This window comes from Thamnophis elegans, chromosome 8, assembly GCF_009769535.1.
Source record: "Thamnophis elegans isolate rThaEle1 chromosome 8, rThaEle1.pri, whole genome shotgun sequence".
Taxonomy (NCBI): Eukaryota; Metazoa; Chordata; class Lepidosauria; order Squamata; family Colubridae; genus Thamnophis; species Thamnophis elegans.
In genome coordinates, this window is record NC_045548.1 from 57,037,071 (window position 1) to 57,055,751 (window position 18,681).

Below are 18,681 nucleotides of genomic sequence, written 5' to 3' on the forward strand. Positions count from 1 at the left end.
ATTTTATGATTCTTGATGAATGTATTCTATTTTATTTTTCTTTATGCGCCCTGAGAGCATATGCACCAAAGACAAATTCCTTGTGTGGCCAATCACACTTGGCCAATAAATTCTAAATAGAATTCTATTCTATTCTAAGAGGAAAAAGGAAAAAATGGGGGAGGAGGAGGAAGAGGAGGAGGAGTAGGGGAGGGAAAAAGGAGGAGGGAAAGAAGAAGAAAAATGAGGAAGAAAGAAGGGGAGAGGAGGAGAGAGAGAAAGGAGGAGGGGGACAAATTGAAAAAAGAAGAAAGAAGAAAGAGTAGGAAGAGGGTAGGGAGAAAGGAGGAGGAGGAGGAAGAAAGAAAAAGAGGTGGAGGAGAGGGAGAAAGGAGGAGAGGGAGAAAGGAGGAGGGGAGGAAGGAAAGAAGAAGAAAGATGAAGAAAGAAGAAGGGAGAGGAACAAAGGAGATGGGTGACAATGTGAAGAAAGAAGGAGAAAGAAGAGAGGAGGAGGAAGGTAGGGAGAAAGGAGGAGGAGGAGAAGTAGAAGAAGAAAGAAGAAGAGGAGGAGGAGAGGGAGAAAAGATGATGGGAGGAAGGAAAGAAGAAAGACAAAGAAAGAAGAAGGGAGAGGGACAAAGGAGGTGGGGGACAAAGTGAAGAAGGAGGAAGAAGAGAGGAGGAGGAGGGTAGGGAGAAAGGAGGAGGGGAGAAGGAGAAAAAGAAAGAAGAGGAGGAGGAGGAGAGGGAGAAAGGAGAAGGGGAGGAGGGAAAGAAGAAGAAAGACAAGGAAGAAAGAAGAAAGGGAGAGGAAAGAGACAAAGGAGGAGGGGACAAAGTGAAGAAAGAAGGAAGAAGAAGAGAGGAGGAGTATAGGGAGAAAGGAGGAGGAGGAGGAGAAGAAGAAAGAAGAAGAGGAGGAGGAGGACGAAGAGAGGGAGAAAGCAGAAGGGGAGGAGGGAAAGATGAGGAAGAAAGAAGAAAGGGAGAGGAGGAGGGGGGACAAAGAAAGAAGAAGGGAGAGGGACAAAGGAGGTGGGTGAAGAAAGTAAAGTGAAGAAAGAAGGAGGAAGAAGAAGAAAGGAGGGTAGGGAGAAAGGAGGAGGAGGAGAAGAAGATAGGAGAAGAGGGAGAAAGGGAGAGGGGAGGAGAGAAAGAAGAAGAAAGATAAGGAAGAAAGAAGAAGGGGAGAGGAGAGAGAGACAAAGGAGGAGGGGAACAAAGTGAAGAAAGAAGGAGGAAGAAGAAGAAAAGAGGAGGAAGTGGAGGTTAGGGAGAAAGGAGGAGGAGGAGAACAACAACAACAGGAGCCCTTCCCCCGACCAAGAGGGGCTTCCTCCAGCCACCGCTGAGGCGGCGATTCCCCATCCTCCGCCAGCGAGCAGGAGCAGAGGCGGGGAAGGCGAAACGAGGGGAGCCCGTGAGCGCCGGGGCAGAGGAAGAGGGAGGGCGCCAGGGGGACAAGGCAGACGCATCCAGGCTCGCCGGGCAGCCAGAGGATCTTCGGCGGAAGGAGCCGAAGGCGAAAGGGAGCGCCGGCTACTGCGGCCGGGATGGGCTGCGGCGGGAGCCGCGCCGATGCCATCGAGCCGCGCTACTACGAGAGCTGGACCAGGGAGACCGAGTCCACCTGGCTGACCAACACGGACGCCGAGCCTCAGCAGCAGCCGTTGCCCGCCGCCGCCCCGGAGAGCGGCGACGCCGAGGCCGGCCTGAAGAGCCCCGGTGAGTCGGGAAAACGCGGGGTAGAGGGCCGTCCTTCCGCCGCCACTGCGGCTGGCTGCCCGGCGGAGAGGATGCTCGGACTCCGCCGCCTCCCCCTTCCCTCCGTCTGAGCCTCCGAGCCGGAATCGGGTCCTAATCGGAAGGAGCGGCGGGCCGGCTGCGAAAATAGCCGCCTTGCTGTGCATCAACGCTGGCGTGGCCTTAGGGGTCTCACAAACTTGGCCGCTTTAAGACTTGTGGACTTCAACTCCCAGAATTCCCCGGCTGGGGAATTCTGGGAGTTGAAGTCCACAAGTCTTAAAGCGGCCAAGTTTGGAGGCCCCTGCCTTAGTACCTTCCCATTGCTTACATAAGAAAAGTCCTGATTCTGCTGCCTGGGTAGCAATTTAGGCAAGGAAGCGGAGTTTCCCTCTTTGGGATGCTACTTTCCAAGCTGTCTCATTGACAGCAGGGACTCTGGTTCCAGAAAGAAGGGGTGGGGGGGGTGGGGAGAACTGGTGGCAGCCTTCCTTGGCCGCAGATGCTTGCCTGGGGTTAATTTAGCCATAATTTACTTGGTGTAATTTGAGGGCTTCTTGTGATGCAGCTATAAATTCATTGCACATTTGCCAGTTGGATTTTAATTCTAGGCCAGTATTTCTCAACCTTGGCAATTTTAAGATGTGTGGACTTTAACTCCCCCAATTTTCCAGACGGCAATGCTGACTGGAGAGTTTTGGGAGGTGAAGTCCACACATCTTAAAATTCCCCAGGTTGAGAAACATTCTAAGATAAAATACGGTTGACTAGATTGCGAATGATATTAACATAGCCACAGCTTACCTTATGATACGTTAAATAGCTTGGGAACATCTAGCCTTTATGTTTCTGTCTCTCTATCCCTGTCACAGGGGACCTTGAGAATTGGGAATAAAATCATTCATCTGTTTGAAACCCTTAAGATGCAAGCTGTGTGCACGATAGTATCATCTCATCTCCTCCACTAATATAAATAGTAATTGTCTCAGGTTACTTTCAAATGAATAGAATAGAATAGAACGGAATGGAATAACAGAGTTGGAAGGGACCTTGGAGGTCTTCTATCCCAACCCCCTGCTTATCCAGGGAACCCGATACCATTTCAGACAATTGGTTATTCAATTTCTTCTTTAAAACTTCCAGTGTTGGAGCATTTACAACTTCTGGAGGCAAGTTGTTCCACTGGTTAATTGTTCTGTCAGGAATTTTCTCCTTAGTTCCAGGTTGCTTCTCTCCTTGATTAGTTTCTATCCACTGCTTCTTGTCCTGCCTTCAGGTACTTTGGAGAATAGTTTGACTCCCTCTTCTCTGTGGCAGCCCCTCAAATATTGGAGCACTGGTATCATGTCACCCCCTTGTCCTTCTTTTCATTAAACTAGACATACCTAACTTCAGCAACCGTTTTTTATGTTTTAGCCTCCTGTCCCCTAATCATCTTTGTTGCTCTTCTCTGCTCTCTTTCTAAAGTCTCAACATTGTTTTTACATCGTGGCAACCAAATGAGTGCCTAAATAACCTCTACTCTGTAAATGTTTGTCTAAGACAAAATCCTATACCAAGTCATGATTAGCAGAGCTGAACCACCACGCTACTGGTGTGAACTAAAATGCAGTATAAACTATGAAATATTATTAAAACTTGCTCAATGCAAGGACAATTTCCCATACTTATACTTCACTAATGGGAAACAGATAGCCTGGCCCCAAAGAGTATCTTGCCTTCAAAAAGAGCCCATACTTGTGATTTTCCTTGTAGTGCTTTTTAAAAAACTTTTATGTCATCTATAGATAGTCCTCAACTTATGACAGATCACTTAGTGACTGTCTGAAGTTACAATACCCAAAATATATTTATGACCTGGGTCTGAAATTCCAATTGTCACCCCCCCCCCTGCCAGTCATGTGACTGTATTTTGGGCATCTGGCAACCAGCACACTTTTATAGCTGTGTGCAGCATCCTATGATCACATGATGTTGTTTTTGCTCAAAACTAAGATATACTTCTGGCTTCCAGTGAAAATGTCACAGGGCAAATAATGGGTTTACTTAAAAACTGTTGCAAAAAATGTACCGTAATTGTCAGGTCCAATTATGGTTGTAAGTTGAGGACTACCCACATAAGATTTTTTAAAGCATAATTCTGAATATTATTAAATCTTCACCAGAGAAACAATTTTCTGGAGGTTCAAGATGTCCTGTTTTCATATTCTTAAAAGTATTGTCACTGCTTATATAAAGATACAAGGACATCTTTCAGAATATAAATATATATTTTATCAAACAGCTGTGTAATGTAGAAAATATTAATATTTTCATAGGGCATGAAATATGGTAGAGTGGCAAAAGTGTTTTGATTGAGAAAGCATATATGTACCATGAGAACAAAGATAATAAAAAAGACTAACAATTTGTTCAAAATAAAAAGTGTTCCTTAACAATACTTTAAAAAAACTATCCAAGACCCTAAGTGTTCATAATATTGTAAGATAAATGTTAAGTTGGATGTTTGATTTGGGTTCCAAAGTGCCACTTATGTTGTAAAAGTGTCCAGAATTTTGGAAGTTGTTAGATGACTCCTGTAAGAAACTGAAATAAGTTTGAAAGTCCATTATAAATCCTTATTTAAGATTTTTCACCCCATGCCAAAAACTGTCCCACTGAATTGTGCAGCACAAAATAATATGGCTGACTTTCCACATTTGACTGTTTTGTGACAAATGCTTCCATAAAAACAGTCTGATTGTTCATGTGAAAATTCATTTGTACAAAAAAGAACCAGATAAGCACAGATAAACACATCTGAACAGCTTTAGATATTTCTTTTGGCTTCATTCTCTTTGTTCCCCAGTTGTTGTTTCTTGCTTATGCATTGAGGATTACTGCTGAGCTGTGATCAGATCTGACACATTGGAAGAATGTTTTATATGATCTATTGACCTGCTTGAAAAACATTTTATTCATTTGGCTTAGTCCATGATACCACCTTTGTAAAGCTAGTTTGGGTCTTTCTGACCTTAATACCAGAGATAGGATTGTATTTTCCCCCTCTACTGCAGATAGGCTAGGGGGAAATATGTATCAATCTGCCCTAATCAGAAAAGGGATCCTTTGTAGGAAACATTTTTATTCGGTCCTTTCAAAGCATAATCTCAAGTTGTTTGGTTTTCCAACTAATATCTCTATATTAATCCTTTTCCGTGGATCTAAAATGGAAGTTTAAAAATTTAATACAGATAAAAGTAGAATTTGATTTTTTTTTCTTTTTGTGGATGGATGTGTCTTTTGCGAGCTTGTCATAATGATGCACAATGTTGCTGTATATATCAAATAATGTTCTTTCTTTACCATTATTGGTTGTCAGTCTAGAACAGGGGTATCAAACTCAATTTCGCTGAGGGACGCATCAGGGTTGTGTTTGACCTCAGGGGGGCGTGGCCAGGTTGGGTGTGGCCAGCTCGATGTCATTCCTATCGGGGGCGCCTGTGATGGCCCGAGTGCTTTGCCAGGCTTCTGAGCTGTGTTTTTGGTTGCCACAGCCCTCTGCAACCTTCCGCCAGTGAAAATGGAGCTTGGGAGGGCTGCACTCTGGCAAGGGATTGCAGGAGGCTGTGGCAGCCAAAAACGGAGCTCAGGAGCCCGTTTTCGCTGACAGAAGTATTGCGGGTTGCTCCTTCGCTGTTTCCAGGGCAGCCATGTGGACCAGATCTAAGTACCCGGTGGGCTGGATCTGGCCCCTGGGCCTTGAGTTTGACACCCCTGGCCTAGACTCTAGATTAAACTAGTGTTCTGCCTGGCTTGGAAAAACACTTTTTCTTGTTCCAGAGGACAGAATATAAAGGGTGGTCTGAATATCCTGAACAATCAATAACATATCCTGTCTGCTTTTGCTATCACTTGCAAAAAGTAATATTGACTTTATCTTAACTTAGCCTGATAAAATGAAAAATGCACAAAGGGGCAGATGAAATCATATTTAATAGGCTGCAAACATTCATACTATAATCTTCCTGATTATGGTCAACATTGCTTTTCCTTTTTGGTGGGTAGTAATTTGCTGAGATATCTAGAAATATTATCACTTTGCTGTCCGTAATGCACATATTTAACAGCGTACAGGATGATAATTATATATTATTGGCTTGCTTTCTTAGATATTCCATGGAACTTATTCTCCAGCTCAAAATCGCCCAAAGCAATTTGAACTGGTGAATAACAGAATGTACCAGAAATTCATCGGTGTGTCATCCCCTATTGGATAGGTAAACATCTCCAGCAAAGAAGAGTACACCCTTTCTCAAGGAAAATTTTTTGGGGAAAACAGCTCTTACCATTAGTGTTTTCCTGATACCCAGTTGAAATTTCCTTCCTTGTCATTTAAGCCATTTTTTTTTCTTTTCTGAAACATCTTTGAAGAATTGTGCCTTATCTTCTTGAAGACAGCTACCCTGTCTCTCCAGTCTTTTCCAAGCTAAATATATCCAACAGCTTCAACTGTTCCTCATAAATTTTTCTTTCCAGGTTGTTCTTCTTTGGATACCTTCCAGTTTATCAACATCCTTCCTAAAATTTGGTGCACAGAAGTGGACACAATATTATAGGTGAGGTCTGAGCAATATTTTAGATGCAGGATGGAAAGGATTAATGGTTTTTCTTGACACTGCTGTTGATGGAGGCTAAGATTGCATTTTCCTTTTTTTTTTTTTTTTGCTGTTGTATCATTGTTGGCTAACAGTTTGTTATCCACTAAAATACCCAGATGCTTTTTCTAGGTACCCAGCATGGTTCCTCCCCATCCTATACTCATATCTTTGATTTTCTTTTCCTATCCAAAGATCAGTATATATTTATCTTAGTTGAAATATAGCTTATTAGTTTCTGGTCAATATACTGTCCTCTATACTCGTGCAAATTTGATAATATTTTCTAACCCCCTCATCTATATCCTTTATAAATATGGTGAACAGCAGAGGGCCTAAAATGGTATCTCTATTTGACACTTGCTTCAACCTGACCCAGAGCTAGTGACATATCTTTGTTGGGATGATTATTCAACCAGTTTTATAGCTGTCCAATGATAGTCCAGACCCCATTTGCTCTTAAAACTGTTGGAATACCTACCCTGTTTCCACGAAAATAAGACCTCTCTGGATAATAAGCCCAATCGCCCTCCCTGAAAATATTGCAACACAGCAGCAGCCATGAGGTGACCACACTCGCTGCCTCCTGCATCTCAAAAATAATAAGACCTCACCGAAAATAAGGCCAAGTGCTTATTTCAGAGGTCAAAAGAAAATAAGACCCTGTCTTATTTTCAGGGAAACACGGTAGTGAAACTCTGACTTCCACCTGCCAGTATCTTTTTTTTTTTTTGCCCAAGGATTCTACACCACGCAATGCATTCTAAAAAAAAATAACGAGAGGAATGCTAGGCCTGTTCTCACTATGCAACATATCCACCAAGAAGAGGAGAGAAATCACATAAAAAGGAAACTAGCTAGATACAGCAGTGCGGCTTTTCACCAGGATGGAGTTGAGGATAACAGCCAGCAGAGGAAGGGCTGGAGGAAAACAAGTCAAAACACGTGAAAGATGTGAAAATTGTCTTAAACCCAAGCAGAAAAGAGAAGGCACACCAAGTACTTGTTACCAGCAGAGCTTCCTACTATAATTAAGTTTTAATGGCACCTAGAGTATTTTTTATAATGATCGGATTCTAAATATGCTTTGAATCCCTTGAAGAAAACAGAGCCTTGATTCTAATCATCTTGATTTTTCTCTCTTTTTTTCTTGTGACCTTGGGATTATTTATTGAAAATTGGATCTTTCCTTTCAGCTGTCCCCTGGGAGTCATTTCAAAGGCTGCTCCTGTATGGTTTTTGAGAGATTTTCTTTCAATGAGCCAATTATTCAGGTGGCTTTTATTTCCTATGTTATTTTCAGATGGAAAATGAAATGGGTACCACTAACAAATGGCCTTTGGTGGATGCTGATTATTTTCCCTGAGGCGTCTTGTTGGGTTTCTATTAGAACAGAGCTATAAATTAGGCTAGATAAATGACATAAGATTGTAGAGTGCATCTTTTTGTTGCAATAAAACCACATGATAACAAGCCGATTTATCCGCTCCATTGTAATAATGCATTTTAGCTCCGTCATCTCCCAAACAGTGCTAGTAATCACTTCTTTCCTTTTGATTTGCTATTTTTGTTCTGGAGTACTGCTAGTTTCTAGTTTGCACTAAGCGCTTTCTTGCTTCTAGTATTTTATCCTCAGCATATTTGCTTTGCAGCATATGATTCTTTATCTATATTCCTGTCTAAAGTGTACTTCTGTTGACTTACAGCAAGTAACTAGGTTGTACCTGGAGATTCATTGGCAATAGGCAAACTCTACAAAGGTAGCCATTTCTTTCCTTAATTGATGAATATGTTTTGCAAGTATAAACTTTCATTTGCTCTGCAATCTCTTTGTGGAAGCTTTGTATAACTGAAGTGGCACGATGGCAGAAGATTGCAGGCACCAGTTATTTACTTTTTGTTGTGAACGTAAGTAATTTCGGAAATACGTCACATAACAGAAATTAATAATTTTTCTCCTAGTACACCCTGGCTATTTACAACTTTAAGTGATCAATAAAAATCACTTCTAATTCAGCTGAGCCATTTCAGTTTAAGGCAAATGTGGTTTTCACAACCTAACTGCCTACCTACCTGTTTTCACCTGCAGCACCCAGAATATTGCCTTGCAATATTCCCATTATCTATCTGTTGCTTAAACAGCCATATTTTTAAATTGTTCCCCTATCTCTCCTGGAGCTTAGGGTTGTCATCTGCAATAGCTTTGTTTCCCTGTGTTTGGAGACAAACAGTACATAACAAAAGCATCTGTGACGGAAGTCATTATTATTTCTTCCTGTTTTCTGCCACAAAACCTGAGATCCAAGCGACTTGTTTAATTTTTCCGGAAGGTCTATGCAGGAGGTGTGAAAACATATACGGTATACAGTCAAGTCTGAAACACGGCAAATAAAGTTTTGTATTCTGTGTGTGTCATAACTTCCTATTGATATATTAAGTAGAAAATTTCTTTATCTAGGCTTGTCATTAAAACACGACCCCAAACAATTGGCAAACCCAACAAAGATGATAAAAATGAACAATAGTGACCAGACCTTGGTTACTGAGGTCTTTCATTCTTCTCTACAGTTAGCATTTTTCTCTTTTGACTTTAATTAATATACAGAAAGGAAAGAAAAAGAAAACAATAATTAGCATAGTGAAAGGAGGAAAAAATTAATGCAATTACCACAAGATAAATTGTGTATATAAGGGTTTTTTTGTGCATAAAGAATCATTTGACCTTTTATTACCACTCTTAAGACTGCAAATTTGCTTTCTTGAGATAATGGGAATCCTTCTGTGTAATCCAGATCACCATAAGATGGCAGCAAAGAGTTGGGGTGATGCCTTTACAGTCCCTCTGGAATTTTGTGTTCCAGACACAATTGCTTTAATCTAAAGAACAAATACACAGATATCACACAAACAGTCAGTCTCTCTGTCTCTCTGTCTCTGTCTCTCAAATTGAGCAATGAAACAAAAAAAATCAACATAATAGTTTGTGTGCACTTCATGCAGTCATCAATATTTCTATACAATCTTATTTCTTTGATCACAGAACGCAGCATGAGTCACTCTCAAAATTGCTCTACATTTTTCATGTGGTCATCATGATTCTCAGATATGTACAAAGCAGGGGTGGGTTCCTCCCAGTTCTAACCTCTTCTATAGAAGAGGTTCCACAAATCTACAGTGCCGTTTAGAACTGGTTCCAGCTTCCTCCCCCCGGCTGTCTACACATCATCAACATGAAGAGCAAGAGGAGGAATTCTGGGAGTTGAAGTCCACAAGTCTTAAAGTCGTCAAGTTTGAACACCCCTGGGTTTTTTTTTCCTAAAGGGCTAGGGGTGCAAGGATCTTGTAACTTGACAGCTTTAAGACTTGTGTGCTTCAAATGCCAGTTTCTGAGCCAACATTTTGGTTGCGAAGCAAGAGCGTTGTTAAGTGAGTTTCACCACATTTTACAAGTTGGCCACTCCCACCCAGCCAAGGCTGGCAAGCCACTCCCACCCAGTCACATGGCCAACAAGCCACTCCCACTCAGTCACATGGCTGGCAAGCCACTCCCACAAAGCAGGCTACACCAAGATAAGAGGTTCTAAAAATGCTTGAAACCCACCACTGGTACAAAGCATAAGTTTCTATACCTTATTGTCCTGGCCTCTGAGCACCATGCAGGGTCTAGATATGGCTCTTGCTAACCACCACATTTGATTGACTGCCAGTGTGTTATTATGAATTCTGAGTCTTTCCACAGCATTATTTTTTTTTATTCTTGCTAAATTGTTGAGTTACTGTATTTGGCCATGAAATCATCTTTATACATTTTATAGTTAGAATCAGCGGTGGGATTCACTTACTTTCCCTACCAGTTCGCAAATGTGAGTGCAGGTGTGTCTGTGCTCGTGCATTACGTCAGGGCGGGTGGGCGGAGACTCCCACAGCCGCTGCTACTGGGTCACCTGAACCAGAGAGAACTGGCTGAATACTACTACTGGTTAGAATAGCTAGAAAACTGTTCTGATGAGAAAGATTGGAGTCGAGAGGAACCAAAAGGAAGAAGCAGGGAACAAAAGGAGCTTACAATAAAAAAATATTGTTGGTGTCCTTCAGAAACCTCAGGGTAGTGATCAAGAGCTAGAGGCAGGGGAACAAAAGGGGCTAAGGTGGAACGAAAATGGAAGGCATATAATTCAGGAACCAAATGATGAAAATTCAGGATCCGTTGAGTGAACAGCAATGAATTGTATATGCACCAAACCGGCAATAATATACCGATAGAAACCCACATGTGACGGGGACAAAGTCTTTTGTCTCAACTTGTCGTTTTTACGAATTGTTCTATTCTTTTCTTTTAAATAACAGTTCAGGTAGTCCTTGACTTACCATCATTCATTTGAGTTCAGTTCAGTTCAGTTTATTGTATTTATATGCCGCCTTTTTCCCCCGAAGGGGACTCAGGGCGGCTCACAACTCAAACCAGGGAAGGGGGATACAGACAAAAAGTTTAAAAAACAAAGCATAACAATGCATAATTTAAAACACACAACAGTCATACCATTCGAGACGGGGGCAACAGCTCTTTAGCCCCAGGCCTGTCGGAACAGCCAGGTTTTAAGGGCTGTGCGGAAGGCCTGGAGGGTGGTGAGGGTTCGAATCTCCACAGGGAGTTCATTCCAGAGGGTCGGAGCAGCCACAGAGAAGGCTCTCCTCCGGGTAGTCGCCAGTCAACACTGGCCGGCGGATGGAATTCGGAGGAGGCCTAATCTGTGGGATCTAATCGGTCTAATGGAGGTAATTGGCAGCAGGCGGTCTCTCAAGTACCCAGGTCATTTGGTTTGAATGGTGACTGTTTGAAGTTACTATGGGCACTGAAAAAAGTGACTTACGACCAGTTTTCACACTTATGACTGTTGCAGCATTCCCATGATCACGTGATCAGAATTTAGGCTGGGCAACTGGCATGTATTTATGACAGTTGCGCTGTTTCAGGCTCATGGGATCACCATTTCTAAACCACCAAACTGGATTCTGAAAAGTAAAGTCAATGTGGGAAGCCAGATTCACTTAATGGCCACACAATTCACTTAACAACTGCAGCAATTCACTTAATAACGGTGGCAAAAAAAGGTCAGAATATGGGGCAAACTCACTTAAGAACTGCCTTGCTTGACAATGGAAATTTTTGGTTGTGGTTGTAAGTCAAGGATGACCTTGTATTGTTTTGCCTCTACTCTTTCCAAGCCCTTCAACAGTGTTGGGAGCATGGATGGCATGTATATATATACATATTGAAAAGGCCACTGTCTTCTGTATGAATTGCTCCTATTTCCAGGGAGTACGGAATGGCCTCAGTGTTTCCTCTCAGAGATTTAAAAAATCTACCTTCACTGCTATAAACGTGTCTGATGCCAGTGGAGAATAGTTTTCTACCAGGAAACTATCCTTCTGTTCCAAAGACGAGGGGAAGCTTATTTCTGTTGCTGTGTAAAGTGCTCACCATTCCAGGTTTTGGATCACAAGTTTTTGTTTTGTTTTTACAAATATCCTAGAATTTGACTCAGCCTTCCATCCTTCCGAGGTATGTAAAATGAGGACCCAAATTGTTGAGGGGCAATATGCTGACTCTGTAAACCGCTTAGAGAGGGCTGTAAAGCACCGTAAAGTGATGTATAAGTCCAAGTGCAATTGCTATTGCTATCTCACGTGGCTAAGTCAATTCTTATCATTTGCTAAAAGACAATAGGCAAATATCTATGCAAACGCTTGGTGTCTACATACATATTAAGGTGGGGAAGAGGTATAAGAATATGTAAATGTAATGTAATGTATCTTATGTTAATTTTATCATGGACAAAACATCCTTTTATAAAACAGAATAATTTTGTCTATTTTCTTTTCAGCTGAAAAATACCACATGCAAACGAATAACAAAATATTTTGGCTTTCACTCTGCAATTTTGTGTTTTCAGGAATTTTGGAGGACAGCAAATCAACCCAGACCTGCATGGCAAAATCTTCAATTTCAGGTGCCATGGCTATTCCTGAAAAAAGAGCTCATTGTGCTACACAGTGTACAAAACTGTCAACTCACACCACTGGAAATGGAGCCCAGAAGCCACAAAATAGCTTTAAAACCTCAGAGGTGAGTGTAGGATTACATTCTGTTTATGTGGCAAAATATTAATTTGTGCAAAAACCTAAACCCAATTCAAAGGCTTCCTGACCACCCTCACTGTTATTCCACTACTGTGTTTAAAAACCCTTGTGAATTCTAAAGGTAAAACAATTTTGCCATTAGGTACTTTGTGATGTGGTTTCATGTTGCTATAGCAACTGGATTGAGGGAGTAGAGAAGACAAGTTTTGAATAGCACAGATGGCAAAACACAAGATCCAGGAACAGGATCCCAAACCTTTTAAGAGCAGGAAGTCAAGGATGAGAAGAGATTGATGGCTGGCTTGAGGCCAGGAGTCGGGAGGCAGAGTGAAGAAAAAATTTCTGCCAGTGGTACCAAAAATTGGCACCAATACATACAGCAAAGTCTTAGAGCTATAGTCATTTACAAAATTTATAGTCATTTATTGCAGCTGCCAATCAACTGGTGTAGAGAAAAAATAGATTTAGCTCCCTGAAACAGGCGATAGTGTAACACCAAGAGTCAATTCTCAGGTGCTACAGAACAATCCTGCAGAAGGGCTTTTATTCAAATGCAAGTAAGCTCTACAGTATTTCTGCAGTTATAAGGAAAAAAAGTATTCAGCTAGGCATTCCCCATCCTCTCTATTGGCACAATTATCCTTTATGTTCAGATCTTCTCAGGTTGAAGGAGGCAAAGCAGGGGTGAAATTCAGCAGGTTCTGACAGGTTCTGGAGAACTGGTAGCAGAAATTTTGAGTAGTCCAGAGAACCGGCAAATACCACGTCTGGCTGGCCCCAAAGTGGGGTGGGAATGGAGATTTTGCAATATCCTTTCCCCAGGAGTGGGAGAGAATGAGGATTTTGCAGTATCCTTCCCCTGGAGTAGAGTGGGAATGGAGATTTTGCAATATCCTTCCCCCAGGAGTGGGAAGAGAATGGGGATTTTGCAGTATCCTTCCCCTGCCATGCCCACCAAGCCACATCCACCAAGCCACGTCCACAGAACTGGTAGTAAAAAAAATGAATTTCACCACTGAGGCAAAAGGTTAATTTCCCCCATGATTATAGCCAGATTCAGTTAGAATTAATTTGTATAAAACCTCTGTTGTTTTCTTCAGAAAACACAAAGCCTTGTCACACATAGTTTTCAGGCAGATCGAGAATATAGTGTGATGAAATGCTGAGCCATTCCATTTTCTTATGCAGTGTATCTTTGACATTATTGAAGAAAGGGGTGGGGAGAATGTTATTTATTCTCCCCATAAACTATTTCCATTTATAAGTATTGATTCCTCTTTTACCATCTTGTACAGTTATTTATTGAGAGCAATCAAGATGTTAAGAAGGCTGGAAAGAAAATGATAGGAGGAATGCTTGAAGCCATTGAATGTGTTTAGTCTGCAGAAAAAAGGCTGTGAAAAGACATGATAATTGCCTTCTACTATATTCTTACTATACTACTCTCTGAGGGATTATCGTGTCCCTCTGAGGAATTCTTCAGAGCTGTTTGAGAAGACAAAGCAAGAAATAATAGGTTATTTACATAATAATACGTAAGTAGATCTCAGTTAGACATCAAGGAATATGTTCTAATAGTAACAGTTCCATGAATAAGATGTCTTGAGATCTAATTTCAACTGCTTTGAAGCCAATTGGCTTGTGAGGAAGTGACTTTAAAGATAATTTTAAAAGCCCAATTAGTCATCTCTGAAGTATGATGTATAGGTAGTCCTCAACTTACAACAATTCACTTAGTGATGATTCAAAGTTACAACGGCACTGAAAAAAGTGACTTACAACAATTTTTCACATTTATGAGCATTGCAGCATCTCTATCATCACATGAGCGAAATTCAGATGCTTAGCGACTGACTCATAGTTATGATGGTTGCAAGTGTCCTGGGGTTATGTGATCATCTTCAGCGACCTTCTGACAACCAAAGTCAACGAGAAAGCCAGATTCAATTAACAACTGTGTTACATTACTAAATGTAATAACTGCAGTGTGGTAATACTGCAGTAATAACTTAGCAACTGTGGCAAGAAAGGTCGCAAAATGGGGCAAAATTCATTTAACAAATGTCTCACTTAGCAACAAAAATTTTGGGCTCAATTGTGGTTGTAAGTTGAGGACTACCTGTAGCAGTGCTGCACTGGTCTAGACGAGATGATATTCGAGGTCCCTGGTAACTCTTTACATTCTGTGATTGTTTTCTGAACTAAAAAGCTCCATATCTTTCATAGCTTTTATTCTCCCATGCCCACTCAGAAAATTGTCAGTTTGTTTTATTTTTGCAAATTTTGAATTGAAATAATTATATTAATAGGTTATGATACCTAATTTAGACTAGAACCTAGGGATCATTCAAGTTCCAATGCTGTTAGGAATACTATTTAATCAGTCACTTTTTAAAAACTGTTCTCCAATCCTATTTCTCTGTTTAAGAGTTACCCATATTTTTCGGACTATAAGACTCACCGGAGTATAAGACGCACCATGATTTTGAACAGGCAAATTTAAAAAAAGTTTTTGTACTCTGCACGCCTCATTTTTTGCAAAAAAAAAAAAAAAAGGCACGAAGAGCTTTGGGAGGCTTGTAGAGTGCTCCTGGGGGCTGGGAGGAGGACAAAAAACAAGAAAAAATGGCCTGTTTTTTTGCAAAAAAAGGGGGGCATGCAGAGCTTTGGGAGGCTTCTAGAGTGCTCCTGGGGGCTGGGGCAAAAACTAGCAAAAACATCCCATTTTTTGTTCATTTTTGCCCTCCCCAGCCCCCAGGAGCACTTTGCAAGCCTCCCAAATCCTCTGCATGTTCCTTTTTGCAAAGGGGGCAGAGTTTCGATAGGGCAAAAATGATGTATTCAGTGTATAAGACACAGTCAGATTTTCACCCTCTTTTTTGGGTGGAAAAGGTGCATCTTATACTCCAAAAATATGGTACATCTACAGAATATATTCTAAGCATAAATTATATTTTATAAACTCCTTTTCCAACAGGCTAAATGGGACAAGAAAAGAGCCACAAAAGAAGTTAGTAGTAACACTGCCAAAACAGACAAATACAAACAAATAAATAGCAACAGAAGAGTCGCAAAGAATGGTATCAATTAAAGAAGCACTGAAAATCGGTGAATGAATTCTGTAATATCTTGCTGCACTTTACCTGACTGCATAATGCAGGGATCTGGAATTTCAACGTTGACATTATGCTGAATGTGGCAGACAATTCATGCTGAGTGCCTTTGGAAAAATGGTCGACTTCATTAGCTCTGCAGTTCTGTCAGCACTGGAAGCTTGAATACTTTTTCTTTCCTGTACTTGATGAGCTTGGCCATCAATTAGGAAGTAACTGGTCTGATTTTTACTTTGCCACTAGCTAAGTAACTAACTCATGGTAACTTAAGTTAATTTCCTAGGAAGAAAAATGTAAATCAAATGATCCAGGGGCGCTAGAAAAACTTCTCAGAAATTAGGGCTACGTGCAACATAATTTTTTAGGGGCATGAAAGCTGTTCATTCATACAATCAGGTATTGATTGATTCATTCATTCATTGTGTGCCATCAAGGTAGTGTAGACTCTTTTCCCAGGATGATCCTGGCCTGGCTCTTCAGCACTTCTGATGGTGCACAGTTATCATCTAGATTAATTTCAGTTTAATATTAAATGTATATCATCTGAAACCAAAAGGTGATCACAGCAATCGCTGTGTGCAAAATAGCACCCTGAGTGATCCTGTCATTAATGTGCTGAGGTACCACAAGAGAGTGCTACAGTACTATTACAGATAACTTGCTGCTACCTAAAACAGATGGCTCAAACTTGTGTCACTGTAAATAACTGTGACAGGTGTAAAACAATGCAGTAACCTGTTTGGCCATATAGGAAGTTTGCACTGGGTTGTTGTGCTATAATAGTTAATGGTACTTGCTCATTTTGGGGGAAGGTCAATTCCCTCTGCCAATGTGCCACAATGTGGTGTGTGGGCCACACAATGTGCCACACAGGACAGGCCTAATTCAACTGTCAGTCTCATAGGCAGCTGTCTAAAACCAAAAGTGATTCTTTCTCAAGAATAATTCTCACAAAGTTCCCTAGTATGAAAAAGAAGAATTGCAACAAACTATAAATTATATTCAAAGTTGAAATAACCTGTGTCCCCCAACATTTTCTGATTTTCTAACCATTTTTCTATGGTTCCGAAAGGAGGTGGTCTCTGCATTGATAATGTGGAAAATTTCATCAAAGGGGTGAAATCAACTTATCTTTGCTACTAGTTGGTAGCAATGTGAGCGTGCATGCGCATGGGTGGGCGGAGCTTATCACCGAGCGCACCTGCAAAAGTAAGTGAACAGTGAGGGGGGGGAATGCGCTGTGCCACATGATTTAGATTAGCTAGAAAGTAGGAAATCCTGCTTTCTAGCTGATATAAATCGCGTGTCACAGCTGATTGTTGGAAATACCAGTTCGCCTGAACCGGCAGCATTTTTACTACCGGTTCAGGTAAACCAGTCCAAACCAATAGCATTTCACCCCTGATCTAAGCTCAGCTTTGATACTATTTTGATAACATAAAGCCTGACTGAAGGTCTTGAGTTTCACATTGGCCTCTCCATTTATTCCTGCTGAAAATCATGCTGCTATAAAATAGTAAAATTATGCCAAATGCATTGTTTATTTATTGTTTTTGTAAGGCTACACAATTCAAAAAGAACGTTGAGTGCCATATAGTAGTGGCATTGTTTTGTGTGCTGCTTGCATCCCGTGGATGGGGCTTCGTTTGTTTGCGCAGCTTGGTTTCTGGCATGCCAGTTCTGGTGCCAGTCTGCAGCCTGGGAATTGGGGACCCCTGCCATATAGGATTTAAAATAAATTTTAAAAAATGACTAAATATGACAATATAAAAAGATAGTTTTGATTTCACTTGAAGGGCAACTGATGTAAAGTTCAAAATGCTTAATAGTGATAGAACAGCATTTCTCAACCTTGGCAACTTGAAGATGTCCAGACTTCAAGCATTCGCTGACTGGGGAATTCTGGGACTTGAAGTCCAGACATCTTCAAGTTGCCAAGATTGGGAAACACTGTGATAAAAGATATTTTTGATGGTCACAGCAGGAAAAAGTAAGTTTTAGGATGAAATTACATGTGACCATGTGAGGGAAGTGCATATTTTTTCATGAATTTCCATATTTCACATTTGCATAATATACACTTCCCCAAGTGTTTAAACACTCATCTTGTGGTAAAAATCCTTTTTAACGTACTGTACACTTAATAAGAGCTTCAAATAGAGGGGAGGGGTGGGGAAATGATCTCTTGATTGTGTCTTTTCAAAAGAGAAAAAAATTGTATATACTATATATTCGAGTATCTAATTTCAATGGAGAAGCAGAGCTGTTTTAAAGCAGGGGTAAATTTTCCAAGTGGATGTCTAATCTATAATTTAATAAAATATAAATCAGTAAACAAATTTAAGTGACCAGATTACTGAAGAGAATCAAAGTTCAACAATTATCAATGTATTGAATGAGAACCTTAATTAGCACCGAAGAGAGACCTTTTGGAAATGTAACTAGAAAAATGTGTACTATTAAAAGAAATTGCTTGATACAGAAATCCAGTGTTTGAGCTCTATATTCAGTTTTTAGTCTTAATTATAGCACTGCAGGATTGCATAAGTGAAAATAACCTTTGAATCATTCTTGGCATTACTTAAGTATGTACACCCAGGCTTTAATTCAAATGGTGTGTGTATGTGTGTGTAATATACCTAATTAGAAAGGAGTCATGATGCTTCAATAGAGCTTGCACTCAGCATGCATTAATTATTTTCATTTTCCTAGGAATAAGTCTCAGTTGCTTCTGAGTGTTTGGTTTTCTATAGATCACCCCCTATCTGCTAACCTAGACTGTAATCTGTTCACAGGTAAGCCTCTTAGGTCTCATTAAATTTAGCAACCTATTTATCAGACATTGAATTCCAGAACAAATGACGTACTACCCTCTGCGGAGGCCTCCAAAATTAACTGAACATAAGAGAGAGAGATTGCAATTGTGCACTCCATAACCGCAATATTAACCTACTCAATACTCTTATGTCTGCCCTTTCCATTGGGGCATTTAAATGCTTGCGTGCCTATTGCTGGATATATGCATACAGATTCTCTGTTGGTCAAAAATCTTGCATAATTAAGGT

General features: G+C 40.7%; 1 protein-coding gene across 1 annotated transcript; it reads left to right on the plus strand.

Annotated features, from left to right (window-relative positions):
• The first annotated feature begins 1,535 nt into the window (after positions 1-1,535).
• On the plus strand, positions 1,536-15,594 carry BAALC (BAALC binder of MAP3K1 and KLF4). Its single transcript, XM_032223207.1, has 3 exons — positions 1,536-1,707; positions 12,317-12,489; positions 15,481-15,594. Exons 1-3 carry the CDS (start codon positions 1,536-1,538, stop codon positions 15,592-15,594), a joined length of 459 nt encoding a protein of 152 aa, XP_032079098.1.
• The last annotated feature ends 3,087 nt before the right edge of the window (positions 15,595-18,681 follow it).